This window comes from Vulpes vulpes, chromosome 2, assembly GCF_048418805.1.
Source record: "Vulpes vulpes isolate BD-2025 chromosome 2, VulVul3, whole genome shotgun sequence".
Lineage (NCBI taxonomy): Eukaryota > Metazoa > Chordata > Mammalia > Carnivora > Canidae > Vulpes > Vulpes vulpes.
The window spans coordinates 135,243,386-135,264,369 of record NC_132781.1 but is presented as its reverse complement, the minus strand read 5'-3'; the positions used below and the strand labels follow the sequence as shown (position 1 = coordinate 135,264,369).

Genomic DNA, 20,984 nt, shown 5'->3' with positions numbered 1-20,984 from the left:
TTGTTGGTCCAAAGTCGATACACAGATGTGTATTATCTAATTAAATTAAAAATAACTTTTTAATAAAACTGAGTAAATCCCTTTCGGGTGAACTTACATAAAATAAGCATAAAACTAAATGCCTTTGCATTTTTCCCCTTTGACTACAGACTTAATGGAATTAGTACTTACCAAACACTGAATTGGTTATGTAATTAAATTATGTTGAGAAATAAAGTGTCAAAGACATAACAACTGTCCTTTATAAATTAAGCCAGTAATCTTTCTTATTTAAATGTTTTCCCTGTGCTGGGATGCCTAGTTGGCTAAGTTGGTAGAGCATGTGACTATGATCTTGGGGCTGTAAGTTCAGGCCCTGTGTTGGGTACAGAGATTACTTAAAAAAACTAAAATCTTAAAAAAAAAATAAGAAGAAATACATGTTTTCCTGTGCTAACATCTATCTACAATGTACCAGACTCAAAAAATGTTTTAGGATTCAGCAAGGAGACATTTTCAAAATGCTCTTTTTATAATGAACACCAATGTAAAAAATTTTTTTACAAAAATTTCATGTAAATCAACTATGGCAATCTGAATTTAAGACTGGAGAAATAGGGACGCCTGGGTGACTCAGCAGTTAAACATCTGCCCCGGGGATCCCGGTGGCTCAGTGGTTTGGCGCCTGGCTTCGGACCAGGATGTGATCCTGGGGTCCTGGGATCGAGTCCCACATTGGGCTCCCTGCACGGAGCCTGCTTCTCCCTCTGCCTGTGTCTCTGCCTCTCTGTGTTGCTCATGAATAAATAAATAAAAATCTTTTAAAAAATAAATAAACATCTGCCTGCAACCCAGAGCATGATCCTGGAGACCCAGGATCGAGTCCCACATCGGGATCCCTGCATGGAGCCTGCTTCTCTCTCTGCCTGTGTCTCTGCCTCTCTCTTTCTCTGTGTCTCTCATGAATAAATAAATAAAATCTTTTAAAAAAATGCTAAAATTAAAAAAAAAAGACTGGAGAGATAAACTCTGGTATTGCTATGATGTTATTCTAAAAAATAAAAGAAAAAAGAAATTGTCATGATACCAATCCTTCACCTCCCTAAAACTCTCAAACTAATAATTGATGCCATATGTGTATACATATGTAATATATACCACTCAATATAATTTTAGAGCTTATAAATAAAAATATTATAATTAATAGCTAACATCTGTTGTATGTTTAGGCAGTGTACTAAATGCTTTCCATTTATTCATTCAGTCCTCACAACAAAACTATAAGGTAGATACTATGGTTATTCTCATTTTATTTTATTATTATTTTTGTTATTTATTTTTTTAAAGATTTTATTTATTTATTCATGAGAGACAGAGAGAGAGTGAGGCAGAGACAGAGGCAGAGGGAGAAGCAGGCGCCATGCAAGGAGTCTGATGTGGGACTCGATCCCGGGACTCCAGGATCATGCCCTGGGCTGAAGGCAAGCGCTAAACTGCCGAGCCACCCAGGCGATCCCTGGTTATTCTCATTTTATTTACCAGAGAGGAAACGAAAACACAGGAAAATCAAGTAACTTGCCCAAGGTCACGCAGATGGTTAGACAGTAGAGATCCAGAACCTACACTCTTAACTACTATGCTAAACTTCATTCCCATTATCTTACAAGACCCCCAAGACCACCTTATGTGGTTGGCAGTGCATTATTCTCTTTTAATAGCTGATTCAGTTGAAGCTCAGAGAGGCTAAGTGACTTATTTAAGGCCATTCACTCAATAGATACTTATAAGCATATACCGTCTGGTCATTATGACAGGCATCAAAGATAAACAGGCAAACTGACTAGGATCCTGCTGTTAATAATACAGTGGAGAACTCTGAAAGACCACAGAAGGAACTTTTCTAGGATGATTTTCTAAAGGGAATAAGGTGCAAGCCAAGATCTGGATATTGTCCACAAATTACCCAAATGCCAAAAGCTGTAAGGAGAGAGGTCGGATAAGATCAGTGGGGACTAGAGAATGAAGAGCCTTGGGAATCACTTAAGAGTTCAACCTTATTCTGAAGGCAGTGAGAGAGCCACTGAAGGGTTTTAATCAGGTAAGAGATGAAATAAGATATACATTCTAGAGAAATCACCCAAATTACAGTGAGTTGAGAGGTTTAGAAAAGAGAGATCATATTAGAGGTAAGCTATTACTGTAACTGGGACATAATATTAAGGTATACTCAACAGGAAACGGGGAACTGGAGTGACTTAAGAGATATTCAGGAAATAAAATCAATATGATTTTTTTTTTTAAAGAGTGATATAGGGATGCCTGGGTGGCTCAGGGTGAGCGTCTGCCTTTTCAGGGCGTGATCCCCGCGTTCTGGGATCGAGTCCCACATTGGGCTTCCTGCATGGAGCCTGCTTCTCCCTCTGCCTGTGTGTTTCTGCCTTTCTGTGTGTCTCTCATGAATAAATAAATAAAAATCTTTTTAAAATAAATAAATAAAAGAGTGATATAACAGTTTTATTTAAAAATAATATTTACATGACAACAGGAAAGACATACTTTGGCAACATCTTAGGTTGATATTTAGAAAGTGAGGGGATACATGATCTTTCAAAATCCTTTTCGGGGGTGGTGCATGAGCAGAAGAGGGAGTGATGTGCTGTACAACACTGGCAGGTGAGGCTGGGGCACCTCCTGGAGTAGAAGCACCTGGGGGAGGGTGCCTGCTTTTTTTTTTTTGGTATTTGGTACAGGAGTGAGTCAAGGATGTTGTCCAAGATTCTGTCTTGTAACTGGATGGATGGATGGATGAAAGGATGAAAGGATGGATGGATGGAGGCACCTTCACTAAAACAGGAAATTTAGAAGGAGGTAACTTTTTGTGGGGGGGGGGGGGAGAGAAATTAATTTTGAACATGCCAAGTGTGAAGTGGCTGTGGCACATGTAAGTACAATTCATTAATATCAGATGGTAACTGGAGTTATAAGGCTGGCTGAACGGGCCCAAGGGAGTTTGCAGAATAAGAACAGAACAACTGAGCCCTAACTCTAGTTTAATCACTGAGGTAGAAAGAAAATGAAGCCAGAATGGTTTTAGTAAGTTGTGAAAAGTAAGCATAGAAAAAGGGAGTGAGTGAATAAGTGCCAAATGTACAAATCTCCAGAAAGATGGACGAGTCTGTCAAATTTAGCAACAGGAATGTCACTGATGACTGTGGCAAGAACAGTGTCAGTGGATGGTAGTGGTGAAGGTCAGAATGCTATGACTGAGCAGTAGGAAGAAGGTAAAGAACTGGAGAGTGCATCTAAGCAATTCCCTAGAGCTGGATATATTTTAGGTAAGAAGAGAGACTACTGTCTCAGTAAAATAAAACAGGTAAAGTGGGAGTTGTTAGGTTTTAATAAAAAAGTATGGGTTTGAATTTAAGAATTCAAAGGTTAAGCAAGATCCAGGACATTTTCCCAGAAGTGGACAGATGATATAAATGAGTTGGAAGAGTGCATATGACTGACTATCTCGTACTGGATAGATTGTCTATGTGAACACTGGAGTCAGCAGCTTGATAGCTCGGCCTGGGAATAGAAAGGAAGACTGAGCCAGAAACCAAAGTCTTCAAAGATTGGAGAAGACCAACTAGGTAGCTGGTGGAGGATACCATAAACAAGGTAATGGATAATAAAACCAGACTGTGAACCTTGAAGGTGTTTCTATACAATGGTGAAGTGTTGGTCTGGGAGCATACCTGGGGGAAACAAAGATGTGATCTTTCGTCCTTACTTTGTGGTATATGGGGTGGAGAAGAAAGAGGGATGTATAGAAAATGTTTTCCCTGGGGTTGGATGGATTTCAGTAAAGGTTAATAGAAGACAAGACAATCCAGGGAGTATAAAAAAGTGGAGGAGTTTGTTTATTATGGGACAAGGGTTCCAGAAATAATGAGGGAGGAGCCTAAGAGTAGATTAGATAGCTAGAAATGGGTTGGTAGTCCAGCCATTCACTGCTTCCCTCTAAGTATATATACATCTTTCTTCACGTTACCCATGCACCATCACTGCCCCTGTCCCAGTCCATGATCCGTGGAGGTGGCTGTCCCTTCCCTCAGAACTCCTGTTCCCACTGTGTATAATCCAGGAAGCTTATGTCCTTGATAGCAGCTGGTGTCCACCTTACGACACAAAGTAGAACCTGACACGATGAAGCAAACACTGTGAACAGAAGAACAGAGGAAGGAAAGCAAATATTTACTGATATCCCTGAGCCCCTATATCACTTAATCCTGAAACCTGACCTAGAGCTATTTTCCAGTTATGCTGAAGCCAGTTTGAAAGCAGTTTTATGTTATTTATTTCACAGAGCATCCTAACTGATGAACAAATGAGGACACACACACACACACAAGTATGAAGGTCACAACAAGAAATGATGGATGACTAGAGGATCTTAAATGCTCAGTAGTGGCTGAAATTAATAGAGATGTGAAGTTCAGTGTGTGGAGTTGGCTGAAAATGTCCAAAATAATTATTTCCACAATCCTTCATAGAAACACAGAGCTGATGCATCAAGGAGGTGTCAGCCAAGACCATGACTTTCCAAGTACAAGTGAAGACGCTGGCCATGGGATTACTGATGTAATCAGTAATTCTGTGTAGTTCCGTGGACTGATGACTGAAACACAGCACCTCTACAGCTTAACCCCTTGTTTTTTTCTCGATTCTTCTAAGTACAAGCCAATTATTACAAATTTTCATTACTGTTAAGCCCCCTTAAGAGAAAATTACTTCAAACATTCAATGATAAGATGAACCTCCACTACTTCTCCATTTCCTAATATTTGTCTAAAGCTTGAGTGTTTGGTCACAGCATGTGCTTCTAACTCAGTGAAACTGGTAAAGTTATTACAGTACCTACACCCTGGCTGAAAAGACAGACTCATCATCCCCTGTGTACAGTTTGTGTTGCAATTAATGAAGAACTATCCCTTCCTTGAAGTGATACTACTCCCTGAATACAGAAGGGGTAAAGAGAAAGGAGAAATTAGAAACCAAAATTTTATGGGTTAAAAGAACACATGACATTTTTTTACCATATACTTTTTCTCACCTTGTGGGATTCTGTTTTAATTTCTTCCAGGATTTATAATTCTTGCTACCAAAGAAAAGGAAACAAAAGGATTGCCTCCTGCTTCTAACCAAAACATTTCGATCTATTGAGAATTTTTCCACCTGCCTAGTCTCTGCTTTTCTCCTTCCATCATCATTTTGCTGAGTATCCCTATTCCCCTTTGTTATGATTTCAAGCTTGTTCAATGCTTTAGATGCTGGTACATTTTATCTTTTCTTCCCCTTCGGGGCCTCTGCAGCCCTGGAGAACTGCACCTGCGTGGAGAAACCAGTGCACCTGCAATCACTCTAGCATATGTGATTGTATCCTTGAGAATCTGGTGAGGATTTTTCTAGTAACTTTTTGCAACTGAGAGGTACCAGAGTTGAAAGCAGGCAACAGAGCGTCATTCTGTCTTCCCTACAGGAGTTACTACATGCAATTATTTGAGAATCTAGGTTAAATCTGAGATTTCTACTGTGTAATTAAACACAAGTTTGTTTCTCTTTCTATAAACTTCCAGGCTCTATTATTTCTGTACCGTTCATACCCTCTTCATCATCCTTTCCCTCTTTAAATCATTTTTCAACACAAAACTCTGAAGCTTCTAACTAAGAAATAATACCGAATACTACAATGCAGTTGACAGGAAGGTGCATTTGTTAGGGCTGTTGTCTCCTGTGTCCAATATACAAATGAAGTATTTAGGGGAAAAAAAGTGGCACAGATTTTGAAAGAGATCACCAGGTTGCAGAATTTCATTCGGAAAGATGAGCATGCCACAATTATTCTGAGTTAATTGCTGTCTTAAGACTTGCAAAGCATTTTATGGAATGGACTTTCAGAAATGCTCTGACTTACTGGATTCATTTTCTTTTGAAGCATAGTTTAATGGCTTCCATTTCCTGCCATCAGGGCTTCTTTGACCATCCCTGTTCACCCAAATCTGAGATTCTATCACCTTTTATTTGTGCCATTAATTTTAGGCATTTAAATTACTATCATCCACCTGTTCAATTGGTTTGATTCATATTCTAAATTAGACTAGGGCTTTCCCAAGCACAACAACCACTGTAGGTTTCTTTTGCAAAACCCCCCAACCCTAACACATTGCACACTGATGAACACATAGGTGCTCACTGCATATTTGAAATGAGATGGGACTGATGGGCTAAAACTCTGTGGCAACACTATCTTCCTTCAGTATCACCAATAAATATCCACTTAGGGAAAAGTGTTTTATTAGAGCTAGGACTAGAGTGAGGATCATTATGCAAAATGGCCTACTTTCTATTCCCCACAATTTATATTTTATCCATATTTTCCTCCTTTCTCTAAAGTGGCAGCACAGGCATTTCCTGAAACTTCACCAATTCTTTAGAACATCTGGCAAACCTTTCTAGTTTTGACTTTAGAATTAAGCTTTGACTTTATCTACAAGCGGCTATTGAGGACTCCAGTGCTCCCAGACTGGAATTATCTTTTTTATCTCAACTCAAACTTCACCTTCTACAGCGGTTTTAGGAATTATTCCTCTGTAAACTGAGAGTACCCAACACGTCCATTCATCAAAGCACTTACACTGAAGAGTATTCACCTACTGACTTGGTTCTATGTCCAAAAGACCTTGAGCAGACACTGGGTTTTAGTGAAACACGGAGACTCTGAACCTAACATAGTTTGTGGTACATGTGTATTTTAACAGTGACAAGTTTACCCAAAAAAATTCCACTTAAGGTACATGTGTATTTTAACAGTGACAAGTTTACCCAAAAAATTCCACTTAAGGTTATTTAATACTTGTATTTAATACTTCTATTATCTGTATGTCCAATATACAAGTAGTTCCATCTGAGACTATTTAGCCTCCACTGAATATTGTAGAAAGTACTGATCTGCAATCAGAGAAGATGGTCCAAACTGGTTAAAAACAGCACATATTGGACTCAAGCAAAATGAATGTTGCTAATAATTTTTCTTCTGAATCAACTGCTGCATTGGAGGCACGGAGTCAGGATTAGTACTCAATCGTTACTGAGCCCTCCAGTTCAGGTCCTTAGAGCTCCCTAACAAGGGTAAACATCTGGTATTTGAGTTACTAATGGTCTAGGCAACAGCTTTTCCATTTAAGGACGTTTTATTTTTTTATCTTTTTAAATCCTTTATTTATTTTGAGATAGAGTGAGAGTGGGAGAGAGAGAGAGAGAGAGAAAGAGAGAGAGAAAACATGAATGAGAGGAGGGGCAGAGTGAGAAGCAGGCTCCTTGCTGAGCAGGGATCCAGGACCCTGGGATCATGACCTGAGCTGAAGGCAGATGCATAATCAACTGAGCCACCCAGGGGCCCCCGTTTAAGGACCTTTTAATTTGGCTTAGGATAGAACTGATCATGAACAGAATGTTATCGAACTAAATGCCTTAGAGTAAGTCAACTTTTACCAGTAAACAGAGACACAGATTCTTAGCCAAAATTATTACTCTTGATGTTCTTTAGCAGAACTAATGTCCGGAAAAGATCCTTCTAGATTGACTACTGAGGAATTACAGGAAATGCAATTAAGTATGATAATCTCTTAAATCTCTACTCATTCCTATGTTCTTTCTCTTAGTTTTAAAGAAAAAAACATGTGTCTCCCAAATAAGGGTCTGCAATTTTTGCATCCTGCAAACTTCCCACTTACTGTCTCCACCTTGTCTTACCACTAATTCGTCTGCATTATTTCATTAAAAGTTCCCTGGCAAAGCTCACTTTTACTCTTTCTTAGTCCTTCTTCCACTTTTATGACCCTTTCTTCTCAGTCTCCTTTGCTGGCTTCTCTTCCTGTATCATTGAAAGTTGGTATCTTCCATGATTCCATCTAGATGCCTAGCTGGAGTTCCAGACCTGCAGACATCTCAAATGTAACATGTTCAAAATTAGATCTTTCTCACGAATTCTCACTCTCAGTTTACCAATCACCTAGGCTTTTAAGCTAGAAATTCACATATGACTGGAAGCACCATCATCACCCCTACTATTCATTAACAGCCTACTAATGTGCTGGTACTATATCAAGATTTTACATGATTTTTCTTATTCAATCCTGCCAAGAGGCACATATTAAAAACTTACTAGTATGAGGCGTGAAGAGTAAAGGGTCAGGGTCACAAAGCAGGTGTGGAGCTAAGACTGAAACCTAGAGATGTGTACAAAGCCCATATTCTTAACCATGCTATACTCATGTAGCAGATGCATCATCTGCTAGATGATGTAGAAGATGGAAAAGAGCAGGTTTCTCACTAGTTGCACCTCCATGATGATCCACCCTGCTCGTAATGAGGAGAAAATCAGGCAAGTAAAGCAAACATTTTAATGTCACTTATCTGATCCGCTATCTATACCACTCCCTGAAGGACTGCTGCCAAGGGCTGTGGAGAAGTGCCCCACTTCAGCTTGTATCCAGCTCTGAAAAACGGGCCATGTAGGCACGGGCAGCTTGTAGTCACCCATTTTCCAAAACTAAAACACCTCAAACTGGGATGACCTGATGGCTATCCTTTGCACCCAGGTCTCAAATCTTTTTCAGGGCCCTTTGATTAACTGCTCTTAGGTAAGCAGTAAACTACTTGAAAAAGTGTATTCATTGGAAGCTGCAAACACGTTCTTAATGTACACAGCCAAACAATCTACATTTTACATAGATAAGATTCAGCTGAGGCATTCTAAGAAAACTTTTATGCAACAAAGGCTAGTTCTTTATTCCCTGGTGATTCTCAGATAAGAAACAGTGAGCTGTTACCGTCATCTGTGAATATGCCTAAACTCCAGATTATCAAAAAAAAAAAAAAAAAAAAGGTTTATCATAAAGGGATTTTCCATGAACGAAATGAGTTGATTCAGTCATTCCTTTAATTAACTTACTGTGGTTACAAACATGAATGGAATACAGTTATTGCCCTTCAGGAGCTTACAGTTTTGAGGAAGAGACAGAGAGAATACAAGACAGCAAATTTTACATGAATAAAGTGATGGATGATTTAGAGGACAGAGCTATTAACTCTGCCAAGGGTACGTTCTTCTATATTTCCCTCTGTGCATGCATACACACCCCCCTGCAAATACACACACACTTAGACCTTGGTTCTCCTCTTTCATATCCTTTGTATAAAATATTTTAATACTTTTCTTATTAGCTGTTGCTACATAGCTAACAGAATTGATCTAGAGTATCATACTTCTATTTTCTTTTAATTAGCATTTGTAGAACATCATCCAAGTATATTCCCAGAAATATTACTAACATTAGCTACTTCTAACTTCTAAATTCCTTAAGTTCAATGTTTCAGGGTCTGTATGTCAACTGGATACTTACTCTATACAATCTGTATTTAAAAAAATTAAAAATAAATGATACATCCAAAGACTGGTCTTTTTAAAAATCTATAAGGAAAAAAGCATAAATTTATAAGTTAAACTCCTATAAAATGCCTGATAGGCAATAGATATTTGTTTAATGAGTTAAAATCTGTATGAAGATTTAATACCACCTATAGATTGGCTGGTGAAACACTAGAAAGATTGATTGACCTGTTTCCCCCAGGTCAGGGGAGGAATGAAGACACTCTCTTTCTAATTCTACTAGAATGTAAGCTCTTTAAGAACACACTCCACATCTTAGTCACCTTTGTGTTTCTTAACAAATATGGAAGAATGTGTCAATGCGAATCATACCGGTTCTAACTGCTGAATCAATGAGCTAGAAAAGTGATGAAAAAGCTGAATTCCTAGCCCCAGAATGACTATTAAGTTCAGCCTAAGACACCAAGTAAATAAGGTAATAAAGCAATCAAGAAAAGGTGCCAAGACAATAAAGTTGTTCAAGAAAAGTAATTAAGGAAGGGATATATCATAAAGATACTTTGAGTCATAGACAGATTATCTACAGAAAAGGCCCGTGTACTTGCAAGCCAAGTACACAATAAGTCTGCTCTTGCTTCCACCTGCTGGCATGGGAAAGTAATTTTTTAGATGATACAGAAAATGTTGAGCAGCTCTAGGAAAATCTTTAAGAAAACGCTGAACTTTCAAAGTGCTCTTGAAAAGGTAACACAGTAGCATCCCACAAAGAGCCTGTTCACAAAAATATATACCATGATCTCAGCCACAAATACTTTGAATACAGAGCAGGCCTACTCCAAACCTAGAGACGTTCCAGTGGCTCTTATTCTAAGTAGTCTCCTGTGTCTGATAAAGCCAGGAGAAGTACTTTCTTTCATTTTCTTCATTTTTCTTTCATTGTACAGTCTCTTTTTTGTTCCCATGGAAGTAGCATTCACAGTTGATGACTAGTGGTCACAGAAATTCACTCATGTGAAAAAAAATTACACATATATACACAAACGCATAGAAATGAGTGGATATAAAACTGGTGAAATGTGAATAAGGTTGGCGGATTGCATCAATTCCTGATTGTAACCGGAGAAAACTGTATGAAGTGGCTACGCGACCATTCTGTGTTATTTCTCATATAACTGTTTGTAAATCTGGATCTCAAAATTTAAAGTTTTAAAAAAATGTGGCTAAAAAAATTAAAATAAAAAAATAAAAAATAAATAAATGTGGCAGAGTGCTGTACCTACCACTTGTGACTTCTTTAAGAGGAGGGAGAGTCAACGTACAACTGGTTTTTCCAAAGTATAAAATCTATGACTCCCTACTGACATACATGAGTAAAGAAGGAAGGAAGGAAAGAAGGAAACAGGGAAGGAATGAAGGAAGGAAAAAAAAGCTCCAGTATAAGTAAATATCAAATATTTGATGTAGACACTCCAGAGCTCAAGAGGGTGAAGATTAACTTCTCTCCTGCCTTGAGTACGGGCTACACTAGTGACTTGCTCCCAAAGAGAAGGGCATGGAAAAATAACTTTATAGTAATCTAGCAAACACTACCTCAGCCAACTGACCAAGATTAACATCATCAGTGATGCCCTGTAGACATCATGTACCCCTAAACATGACATGATACAAAGGGCATATGACCTCTGCAATCTTCTTTCCCAAAACCTATAACCCTGATCTGTCTAATTGTGAGATAAATTAAGGGACATTCCACAAAATACCTGTCAGCACTACTCAAAACTATCAAGACTATTAAAAACAAAGACTGAATGATTCTCACCACCCGGAGGAGCCTAGGGGAACATGCTGATTAAATATAATGTGATCTCCTGAAACGGATTCTGAAAGATGAAAAGGACATTAGGGAAAAATGAGTGAAATCCGAATAAAGTATAGAATTTAATTAATAGTCACGTACACATACTGGTTTCTTAGTCATACTAAGGAACCAATGTCATACTAAGTCATACTAAGTCATACTTAGTCATACTAAGTCATACTTAGTCATACTAAGGAACCAATGGTTCTATTGTAACCATCTAATATTGTAACCACGTAACCCCTTCCAATGTAAGATGTTAACATTAGAGGAAACTGGATAAGGGATTTATAGGAACTCTATACTATCTTGGCAACTTCCCTATGAATTTGGAACTGTTCAGGGACGCCTGGGTGGCTCAGGGGTTAAGCGTCTGCCTTCAGCTCAGGGCATGATCTTGGGGACGTGGGTTAGAGCCCCACATCGGGCCCCCTGCATGGAGCCTGCTTCTCCCTCTGCCTGTGTCTCTGCCTCTCTCTGCATCCCTCATGAGTAAATAAATAAAATCTTTAAAAACAAATCTGGAACTGTTAAAAAACCAAAAGTTTATTTTTAAATATCAACAAAAATTTGATGACTAAAATGACCAGTGCAGCTATAAAGGTCCAATCGTGGTCCTATACAATGAAAATATACTATGTATTTTGGAGCCAGTGCCACATACAACCTCAGTTGTATACAACTTCCTATTATCAGTAAGGCCTAGAAGTAGAACTAATGTTATTATACAAAGTCTCCCTTAGGAATGAATGATGATTCAGTTTGGTGAACTCTTTCTTAAAATAGTGATCTGGGGTGCCTGGGTGGTGCAGTTAGTTAAGTGACCCACCCTTTGTTTCAAATGACTCCTGGTTTCAGCTCAGGTCATGAGCTCAGGGTTTAGAGCTTGCTTAAGATTCTCTCTCCCTGTTCCTTTGCTCCTCCCTGCCCCAACTCACTGCCCCTTGTGCTCTTTTTTTCTCTCTCTCTCTAAAATAAATCAATCTTTTTAAAAAGTTAGTGATCCACTTAAAAAAAAAAAAGGAAATTCTCTTTAGATTTTAGAATATAATGGAAATAAGTTCTTCTGAAAATAAATGAGAAGAGACTCTTCAAAGTCATCTTTTCCAGGAAATAGGAATACAAATTAAAAATGTTACAAAGAAACTGCTTAAGGTCATATGAAGAACTTTGTGAGACTAGAAATACTTGTACTATTTCTACTCTGGGCAAATAGAACTTACAGAGAAGGTTGATTACAAAATTATAAGGAAGGAAATAGAAAAATCTCAGGTTCTGAAAAATAAGAAGCAGAACATATTAGTTTAACTGATTTTTCTCCTAATGTTGTATATAGGACAAGTGGTTTAATATTTACAGGTTTTAAAGAAATGTAGTGTAAATGAACATGAAATGATGGCTCTTCTTAAATCCTTTAACTGGCTTAAGTAAAGCCACCTGAGAAGGAGAGCATCTGAAAACAAGTGCTGCATCACAAATAAAATCAAGACTTCCTTAATAATTCATTAGTAAATGGCCTACTCACACTCATGAAAACCCACAATTCTAAAAAGACATTCCACTTTTATTTTTCTCTAGGAGGATGAGTAAATTGCTTCTGGCACATGTAATTGGTGTTTGGGGTATAGTTCTCAGAATTGAAATCCTTACTAAAGTACTCAGGAGAGACACTTCTCTCCTTGGTACATTAGTTAATAGGCTCTTTTTTTGGGTCATCTACACATGGATATTTTGTTGAATGAATGATAATGGCTAAATCCTCATGCTAGGTCTACCTAACAACTAGTTTGCTTTTCTTTTTAAAGATTGGTTCAGCCACTAATGTGTGTCCATTGTTATTACATGTGACGACGATAAGTAGATTATATATCTATTATTATGTATCTACTGATTATTATAGATTATGGATCTCTGAAAAAGAATTTATCTTAGGGCTATAAACGGAAAAACTTATGATTAAAGTAATATAATGCTAGGAATATGTCTCAAAATAATTGGAGGAAAAAGTATATGAAAACAGATTGGCAATGAGCTGACAATTTTGAAGGTTGGGGAGGAAAGTCTGCTTACTAATTTTTGACTTTGGTTTATGATGGGATTTACATAATAAAAAAATAAAAAATATAATGGCTTTCCATGTGCCTAGCTCTAGTTATTATTCTAAATTCAGATGTGATCTGAAAAACAGAAGAATGCAACAGTAACAAATTCAATATTAAAAGGGACACTAGAGGCACATGGCTGGCTCAGTTGTAGAGAACACACCTCTCGATCTCAGGGTCCTAAGTTCAAGCCCCAGGTTGGGTTGAGAGATTGCTTAAAAATAAAAGAGATATTAAATGGAGCAAACCTCAAAGAAAAACAAGAGCACAAGAATAAACATACTTGACCAGTGAATGAAGGAAGATTCACAAAATCATGGTTGGAAGGGACCTTAGAAACTAGTTAGTTCAAATCTCTTAATTTAGGATGGTCAGTGAAGTTAAATCCTGGGTAGCCAACTACGGGCTTATGTTTCAGCATTTTACTTTCTTGCAGATATAGTGAATGTTACTCAGTGTGGCCATTTCTAAATTCTGATAGTCTGAGAGTTAGAGAACACCCTCCTCTAATATTCACATGTCCAAATCCTACCCCCTTCAAGGATCAATTATGACCTTGTCCCTCCCTTTTATCTTGGAACTAATCTCTCCCTCCCCTGAACTCCATATCAATTTGTTACTCCCCGGTACTTAACACCTTCTACCCAAGTCCAGGGAGTTTGGCTTCTGTGCCCTTGGCTGACCCCAGGCTCACTCACAAGAAGTTTGTCTTCTCTTTCTCAGCTTGGTTGCTTCTGACCCAGTACTTCACAGGCTGGAACCTCCTTCAATTTCTTCAGTATCCAAGTTGACTTATTTAGAATGAGTCTTGCTCCCAGACTATTCATTACATGAGACTATTACTCTTCAGATCTACCAACTGGGTCTGCAGGGCACCAAGTCACTGTGTGAATGCCTCCAGGGATACGGAGTATGACTAACACCATGTTTTCTAATATATGGCTTCTCTTCTGCCTCATACTCACACAGTATATACTAAAAATTCCTTTGTATTTGTTGGTTAAATTATCTTCCTATTGCATATTACTCTACTCTGTAATTTTTTATTACTCAACTAGGCCTAAATTAAGAATTAGACATAGTACTTTCCTCTGGCAATTGTATTTTTGAATAAAAAAAAAATCAGCAATGAGCTATTTATTTTGTATAAGGATTGAAAGAGACACAAGCAGAGGGAGAAGCAAGCTCCCTGCAGGGAACCTGATGCGGGACTTGATCCCGGGACTCCAGGATCACGCTTTGAGCTAAAGGCAGGTGCCAAACCGCTGAGCCACCCAGGGATCCCCAAATAGTTACTTTCTATTGAGTTTTACCTGTCATTGTCAAATCCCGGCCTATACTTCTTTGGTATCACCAGCAAATGCTGAATTTTCAGTTATTATCACTGATAACTTTTTATCCATCCAACCATCCATCCATTCATGTCAGTTCGATAAATATATTAGTAAGCATCTACCAAGTGAACAACACCAGGCTAAGTGCTAGAGATACAGAAATCAACAACAACAACAACAACAAAAGAGGCTCCTAATCTAAAAAAAACTTGTCAACTAGTGAGGCAGACAAACATTACTACTGCTAATACTGTGTGTGCTATGGAAGTACTTATAGTACTCAAAGGGACCAAATTTAGTAGGAGTTGGATAAGTTCATTCTGAGGAAGTGCAAGTAAACTGATATTAAGAGCATCTATTACAATCTAACTATTTTTTAAAAAAGATTTATTTTATATTAGAGGAACAGTGAGAGAGAGCACAAGTGCGTGAGCAGGGGAATCAGCAGAGGGAGATTCTTCAAGCAGACTCCCCAGTGAGTGCAGAGCCCAACTCGAGGCTCAATCCCATATGAGATAATGACCAAGAGCTGGACATTTAACTCAACTGAGCCACCCAGGTGCCCCACAATCTAACTACTTTAGAGATTTGTTTCATTACTCTCTGACTCCTTGAATAGAGGGAGGGCATGAACCCATGTGAGCAGGGATCATTTCTTTTTCCTTTTTTATTAAGTTAAAAAAATTTTTTTTAAAGATTTTATTTATTTATTCATGAGAGACACACAGAGAGAGGCAGAGACACAGGCAGAGGGAGAAGCAGGCTCCCTGTGGGGAGCCCAGTGCCAGACTCAATCCCGGGTCTCCAGGATCAGGCCCTGGGCTGAAGGTGGTGCTAAACCGCCGAGCCACCCGGGCTGCCCTTAAGTTTTAAATTTTAATTCTAGTATAGCTAACATACATTAGTTACATTAGTTTCAGGTGTACAATATAGTGATTCCACATTTCTATATATTACTTGATGCTCATTGAGATAAATTTACTCTTAATCCCCTTCACCTATTTCACTCATCCCCCCACCCACCATTCGAACAGATTCGAATAGAATAGAATAGAATAGAATAGAATAGAATAGAATAGAAAAGAATCGAATCGAATCGAGTAGAATCGAATCGAAAAGAATCAAATCGAATCAAATAGAATAGAAGAGAAGAGAAAAGTATAGAATAGAATAGAATCAAGTCGAATCGAATCGAATAGAATAGAATTGAAAAGAATGGAATAGAAAAGAATAGAATAGAATTGAGAAGAATAGAATAGAATTGAAAAGAATATAAGAGAGTAGAAAAGAATACAATTGAATCGAATCGAATCGAAAGAATAGAAAAGAATTGAATAGAATCGAATAGAATGGAAAAGCTTAGAACTGAATTGAATCGAATTGAATAGAATCGAATAGAAAAAAATAGAATGTAATCAAATAGAATAGTATAGAATAGAAGAGAATAGAATAGAAAAGAATACAATAGATGGAATAGAATATAAGAGAATAGAAAAGAATCAAATTGAATCAAATCGAATCAAAAATACAAAATACAAAATACAAAAGAATAGAATGGAATAGAATAGAAGAAAATAGAAAAGAATAGAATCGAATAGAATTGAATAAAATAGAATAGAATAGAAAATAATAGATAGATTAGAATTGAGTAGAAAAGAATAGAATACAATAGAAAGGAACAGAATAGAAAAGAATTGAATTGAATTGAATCGAATAGAATACAATAGAAAAGTATAGAATCGAATCGAATAGAAACGAATAGAAAAGAATACAATAGAATATAATAGAATGGAATCGAATAGAAAAGAATCAAATCGAATAGAACAGAATAGATTAGAAGAGAATAGAAAAGAACAGAATTGTATCAAATAGAACAGAAGAGAATACAAAAGAATAGAATTGAATAGAAAAGAATCGAATTGAATCGTATCGAATCAAATCAAATAAAATAAAAAGAATAGAATAGAATCGAGTTGAATCGAATGGAATCGAACCGATTCGAATCGAATCAAATCGAATCAAATAGAAGAGAATAGAAAAGAATTGAAAAGAATAGAATAGATTTGAAAAGAAGAGAATAGAATCGAAAAGAATGGAATAGAATAGAGAAGAATAGAATAGAAATGAATAGAAAAGAATAGGATCGAATCAAATCAAAACGAATTGAATAGAAAAGAATCAAAAAGAATAGGGTAGAATAGATTAGAAAATAATCGAATCGAATAGAATAGAAAAGAATAGAATCGAATCGAATAGAAGAGAGTAGAAGAGAATAGAATAGAACAGAATCGAATAGAATAGAAGAGAATAGAATAGAAAATAATAGAATACAATAGAATAGAATAGAATCGAGTAGAAAAGAATAGAATAGAATAGAAAAAAGAAAAGAATAGAATAGAATAGAAAAAAGAATAGAATAGAATAGAACAGAAAAGAATCGAATCAAATAGAAAAGAATAGAAGAGAATGAAATAGAATATAATAGAAAAGAAAAAAGAATCGAATCGAATCGAATAGAAAAGAATAGAATAGAAAAGCATCGAATCAAATAGAATAGAATAGAATAGAATAGAATAGAATGGAATAGGAAAGTATAGAATACAAAAGAATTGAATCGAATCCGATCGTATCGAATCTAATTGAATCGAATCGAATAGATAGAATAGAAAAGAATCGATTCGAATCTAATCGAATAGAATAGAATCGGAACGAATCAAATAGAAGTGTATAGAATCGAATAGAAGAGAATAGATTAGAAAAGAATCGAATCGAATCGAATCAAATCGTATAGAATAGAAATAAATGAAATTGAATAGAATAGAAAAGTGTAGAATAGAATAGAATAGAATTGAATAGAAAAAAATAAAATTGACTCGATTTGAATTGAATCATATCGAAAAGAGAAACGAATCGAATAGAATACAAAAGAATGAATCGAATCGAATAGAACAGAATAGAATAGAAGAGAATTGATTTCAATCGAATGGAAACGAATAGAAAAGAGTAGAAAAGAATAGAATTGAATCAAATAGAATAGAAAGTAACAGAATAGAATAGAATAGAAGAAATGGAACAGGAAAGAATAGAATAGAAACGAATCGAATCGATTTAAATAGAATAGAATAGAATAGAATAGAGTAGAATAGAATAGAATAGAAAAGTGTAGAATCGAATAGAACAGAATAGAATAGATTAGAATAGAATAGAAAAGAACAGAATTGAATAAAGTTGAGTCGATTCGAATCAAATAAAACAGAAAAGAATAGAATACAATAGAATAGAAAAGAATCGAATTGAATTGAATAGAATAGAACAGAAAAGAAAAGAATAGAATCGAGTCGAATCAAATCGAATAGAATCGAATAAAATAGAATCAAATAGAGTAGAAGAGAAGAATAGAATAGAATACAAAAGAATTGAAAAGAATAGAATAGATTAGAAAGGAATAGAATAGAATCAAATATAATGGAATAGAATGGAAAGAAAAGAATAGATTTGAATCGAATAGAATAGAAAAGAATAGAGTAGAAAATAGGTTCGAATTGAATCGAATAGAATGGAACGGAAAAGAAGAGAAGAGAAGAGAAGAGAAGAGAAGAGAAGAGAAGAGAAGAGAAGAGAAGAGAATCGAATCGAATAGAATAGAATAGTATAAAATAGAATAGATCCCCTCTGGTAACCATCAGTTTGTTATTTCAAGTTAACAGTTTATTTTTTGGATTGGCTTTTCTCCCATTGTTCATTTATTTCTTAAATTCCATATATAGGGCATCCCTGGGTGGCTTGGCAGTTTAGCGCCTGCCTTTGGCCTAGGGCGTGATCCTGGAGTCCTGGGATCGAGTCCCGCGTTGGGCTCTAGGCATGGAGCCTGCCTCTCCCTCTGCCTGTGTCTCTGCCTCTCTCTCTCTCTCTCCCTTTCTCTCTATGTCTATCATGAATGAATAAAAAAAAAATTCCATATATGAATAAAGTCATATGGTATTTGTCCTTCTCTGACTTATTTCACTTAGCTTTATACTGTCTAGCTCCAAGGGATGGTTTCTTGTCTACAGCTGTATTCTCAGTTTAGCTCAGTATCTACTAGCATAGATAAAGTATAAGTATTTTTTTAATATTTTATTTATTTATTTATTTATTTATTTATTTATTTAATTTTTTTATTATTATTTATTTATGATAGTCACACAGAGAGAGAGAGAGGCAGAGACACAGGCAGAGGGGGAAGCAGGCTCCATGCACCGGGAGCCCGACGTGGGACTCGATCCCGGGTCTCCAGGATCGCGCCCTGGGCCAAAGGCAGGTGCCGAACCGCTGCGCCACCCAGGGATCCCTTAATATTTTATTTATTTATTCACTCTTTAAAGATTTTATTTATTTGACACAGAGAGAGTATAAGCAGGGGAATGGAACAGTAGGCAGAGGGAGAGGGAGAAGCAGACTCCTCGCTAAGCAGGGAGCCCAATGTGGGGCTTGATCCCAGGATGCTGGGATCATGACCTGAGCTGAAGGCAGATGCTTAACTAACTGAGCCACTCAGGTCCCCCTAACAAATATCTTATTTCGGCAGCCTGGGTGGCTCAGCGGTTTATCACCACCTTCAGGCCAGGGTGTGGTCCTGAAGACCTGGGATTGAGTCCAGCGTTGGGCTACCTGCATGGAGCCTGCTTCTCTCTCTGCCTGTGTCTCTGGCCTTTCTCTCTCTCTCTCTGTCTCTCATGAATGAATAAATAAAATTAAAATATATATATATATACCATATTTATTTATTTAGAGAGAAAGATGGCGCAAGCATGAGGAGGGGGAGAGGGAGAGAGAGAAGTCCAAGCATACCCTGCCTTCAGTGTGGAGCCCTATATGTGGATTTCAATTCCCCGACCCTGACATCATAACCTGAACTGAAACCAGGAGTCAAACAACCAACTGAGCTACCAAGGCACCCCTGTAAGTGTGCTTTTTGAGTGGAAATCAAATGAAGTATCTAGAATATATAAAAAGTGCTCAAATCCAGTATGAAAAAAATAAACAACCCAAGGAAAATAGACAAAAGACACCACAGGTATAAAATACAAATGGCAAATAAATGTGAATATACACTCAAACTCATTAGTAAACACAGCAATGTGTACAAAATCCAAGAGATACATTTTATAACCACTCTACTGGCAAAAGGTCTGACAACACCAAGATTTGCTGAGGATGGAGGATCAATGGATACTCATGAACACTACAAAGGGAGAGGAAGTAAACTAGTATTACCACTCTGGAAGAAAACTGGATATCATTTGATAAAGCAGAAAATGTATAGATCATACAACCAGCAATTTTTCTTAACCCTTGCACATATGTATCAGGAGAAATTATAAAAATATTAATACCAATATTGTTTATAATAGCAAATAACTGGGAATGGCCTAAATACTCATTGATAAGAAACTAGACAACAAATTTTAAAATGATCACCCAGTGAAAGGTCTCACAGCAATAAAAATGAACCACAGCCATATAAAGCTAGTTTCATCATGTGAAACCAAACCATATGTTGTTAAGGAAAACATATATTTGTGTTATTACGTAAAGAAAAACAACAGGACAATAAACATGAATACAGGACAGCAGTTATCTCTGGAATAAGGAGAAGAGATATGGTCAGAGAGGGGCACGTAAAAGACTTCAAAGGTACTAGAAATGTCCTTTTAGATATACAGATACTCTTTTTTTTTCATTCTTTTAACTATAGATCTCTTTGTGTATAATATTTTATGATAACTTTTAAGATGAATGACAAGTATTAGCCAGGCTGTGGAACAATAGGGAAGAAAAAATATTCCAAATAAGGGATCAGTATGTGTTAATTTATGAGAAAGGATATAAAGACATGACTTCTCTGGCTGAAATACTGAGTCCACTGAGTGAGAGGAAAAGCTGGGCCAGCTAAGAAGTGGTTGGACTGCATAGGGATTTATAAACCAATCAAAGAGTTTTGATTTTATCCTAAGGTTAATGGTAAACTAAAGATTTTTATCTTTTTAAAAAAATATTTATTTGAGAGATAGGTGGGGGAGGGACAGAGAGAGGGAGAGACTCTCAAGCAGACTCCTTGGTGGAGCATGGAGGTTGATGCAGGGCTTGATCTCATGACCCTGAGATCACGACCTGAGCAGAAACCAAGAGTCGGACGCTTCATGACTGAGCTACCTGGGGGGCCCCTGAACTAACGAATTTTAAATTGCAGTGTGTCAAGTCACATTTGGATTGCATAAAGGTCTCTGTTTTTG

The 20,984-nt window shown here is 37.0% G+C and overlaps 2 protein-coding genes across 6 annotated transcripts in view; both read right to left on the bottom strand.

Annotated features, from left to right (window-relative positions):
- NLN (neurolysin) overlaps positions 1–20,984 on the bottom strand; it is a 104,437-nt gene that overhangs the window by 67,259 nt on the left and 16,194 nt on the right. The window contains exon 2 of one of the 5 annotated variants that reach the window (XM_072750048.1): positions 4,016–4,182. The exons of the other annotated variants lie outside the window; for them this stretch is intronic. Coding sequence (XP_072606149.1) covers positions 4,016–4,026 — 11 coding nt within the window. The 5' untranslated portion in view covers positions 4,027–4,182. The remainder of the gene's footprint in view (positions 1–4,015; positions 4,183–20,984) is intronic. 5 annotated transcript variants of the gene reach the window in all.
- The window catches only part of ERBIN (erbb2 interacting protein), a 220,639-nt gene that overhangs the window by 183,535 nt on the left and 16,120 nt on the right, over positions 1–20,984 (bottom strand). The window lies entirely within an intron of this gene.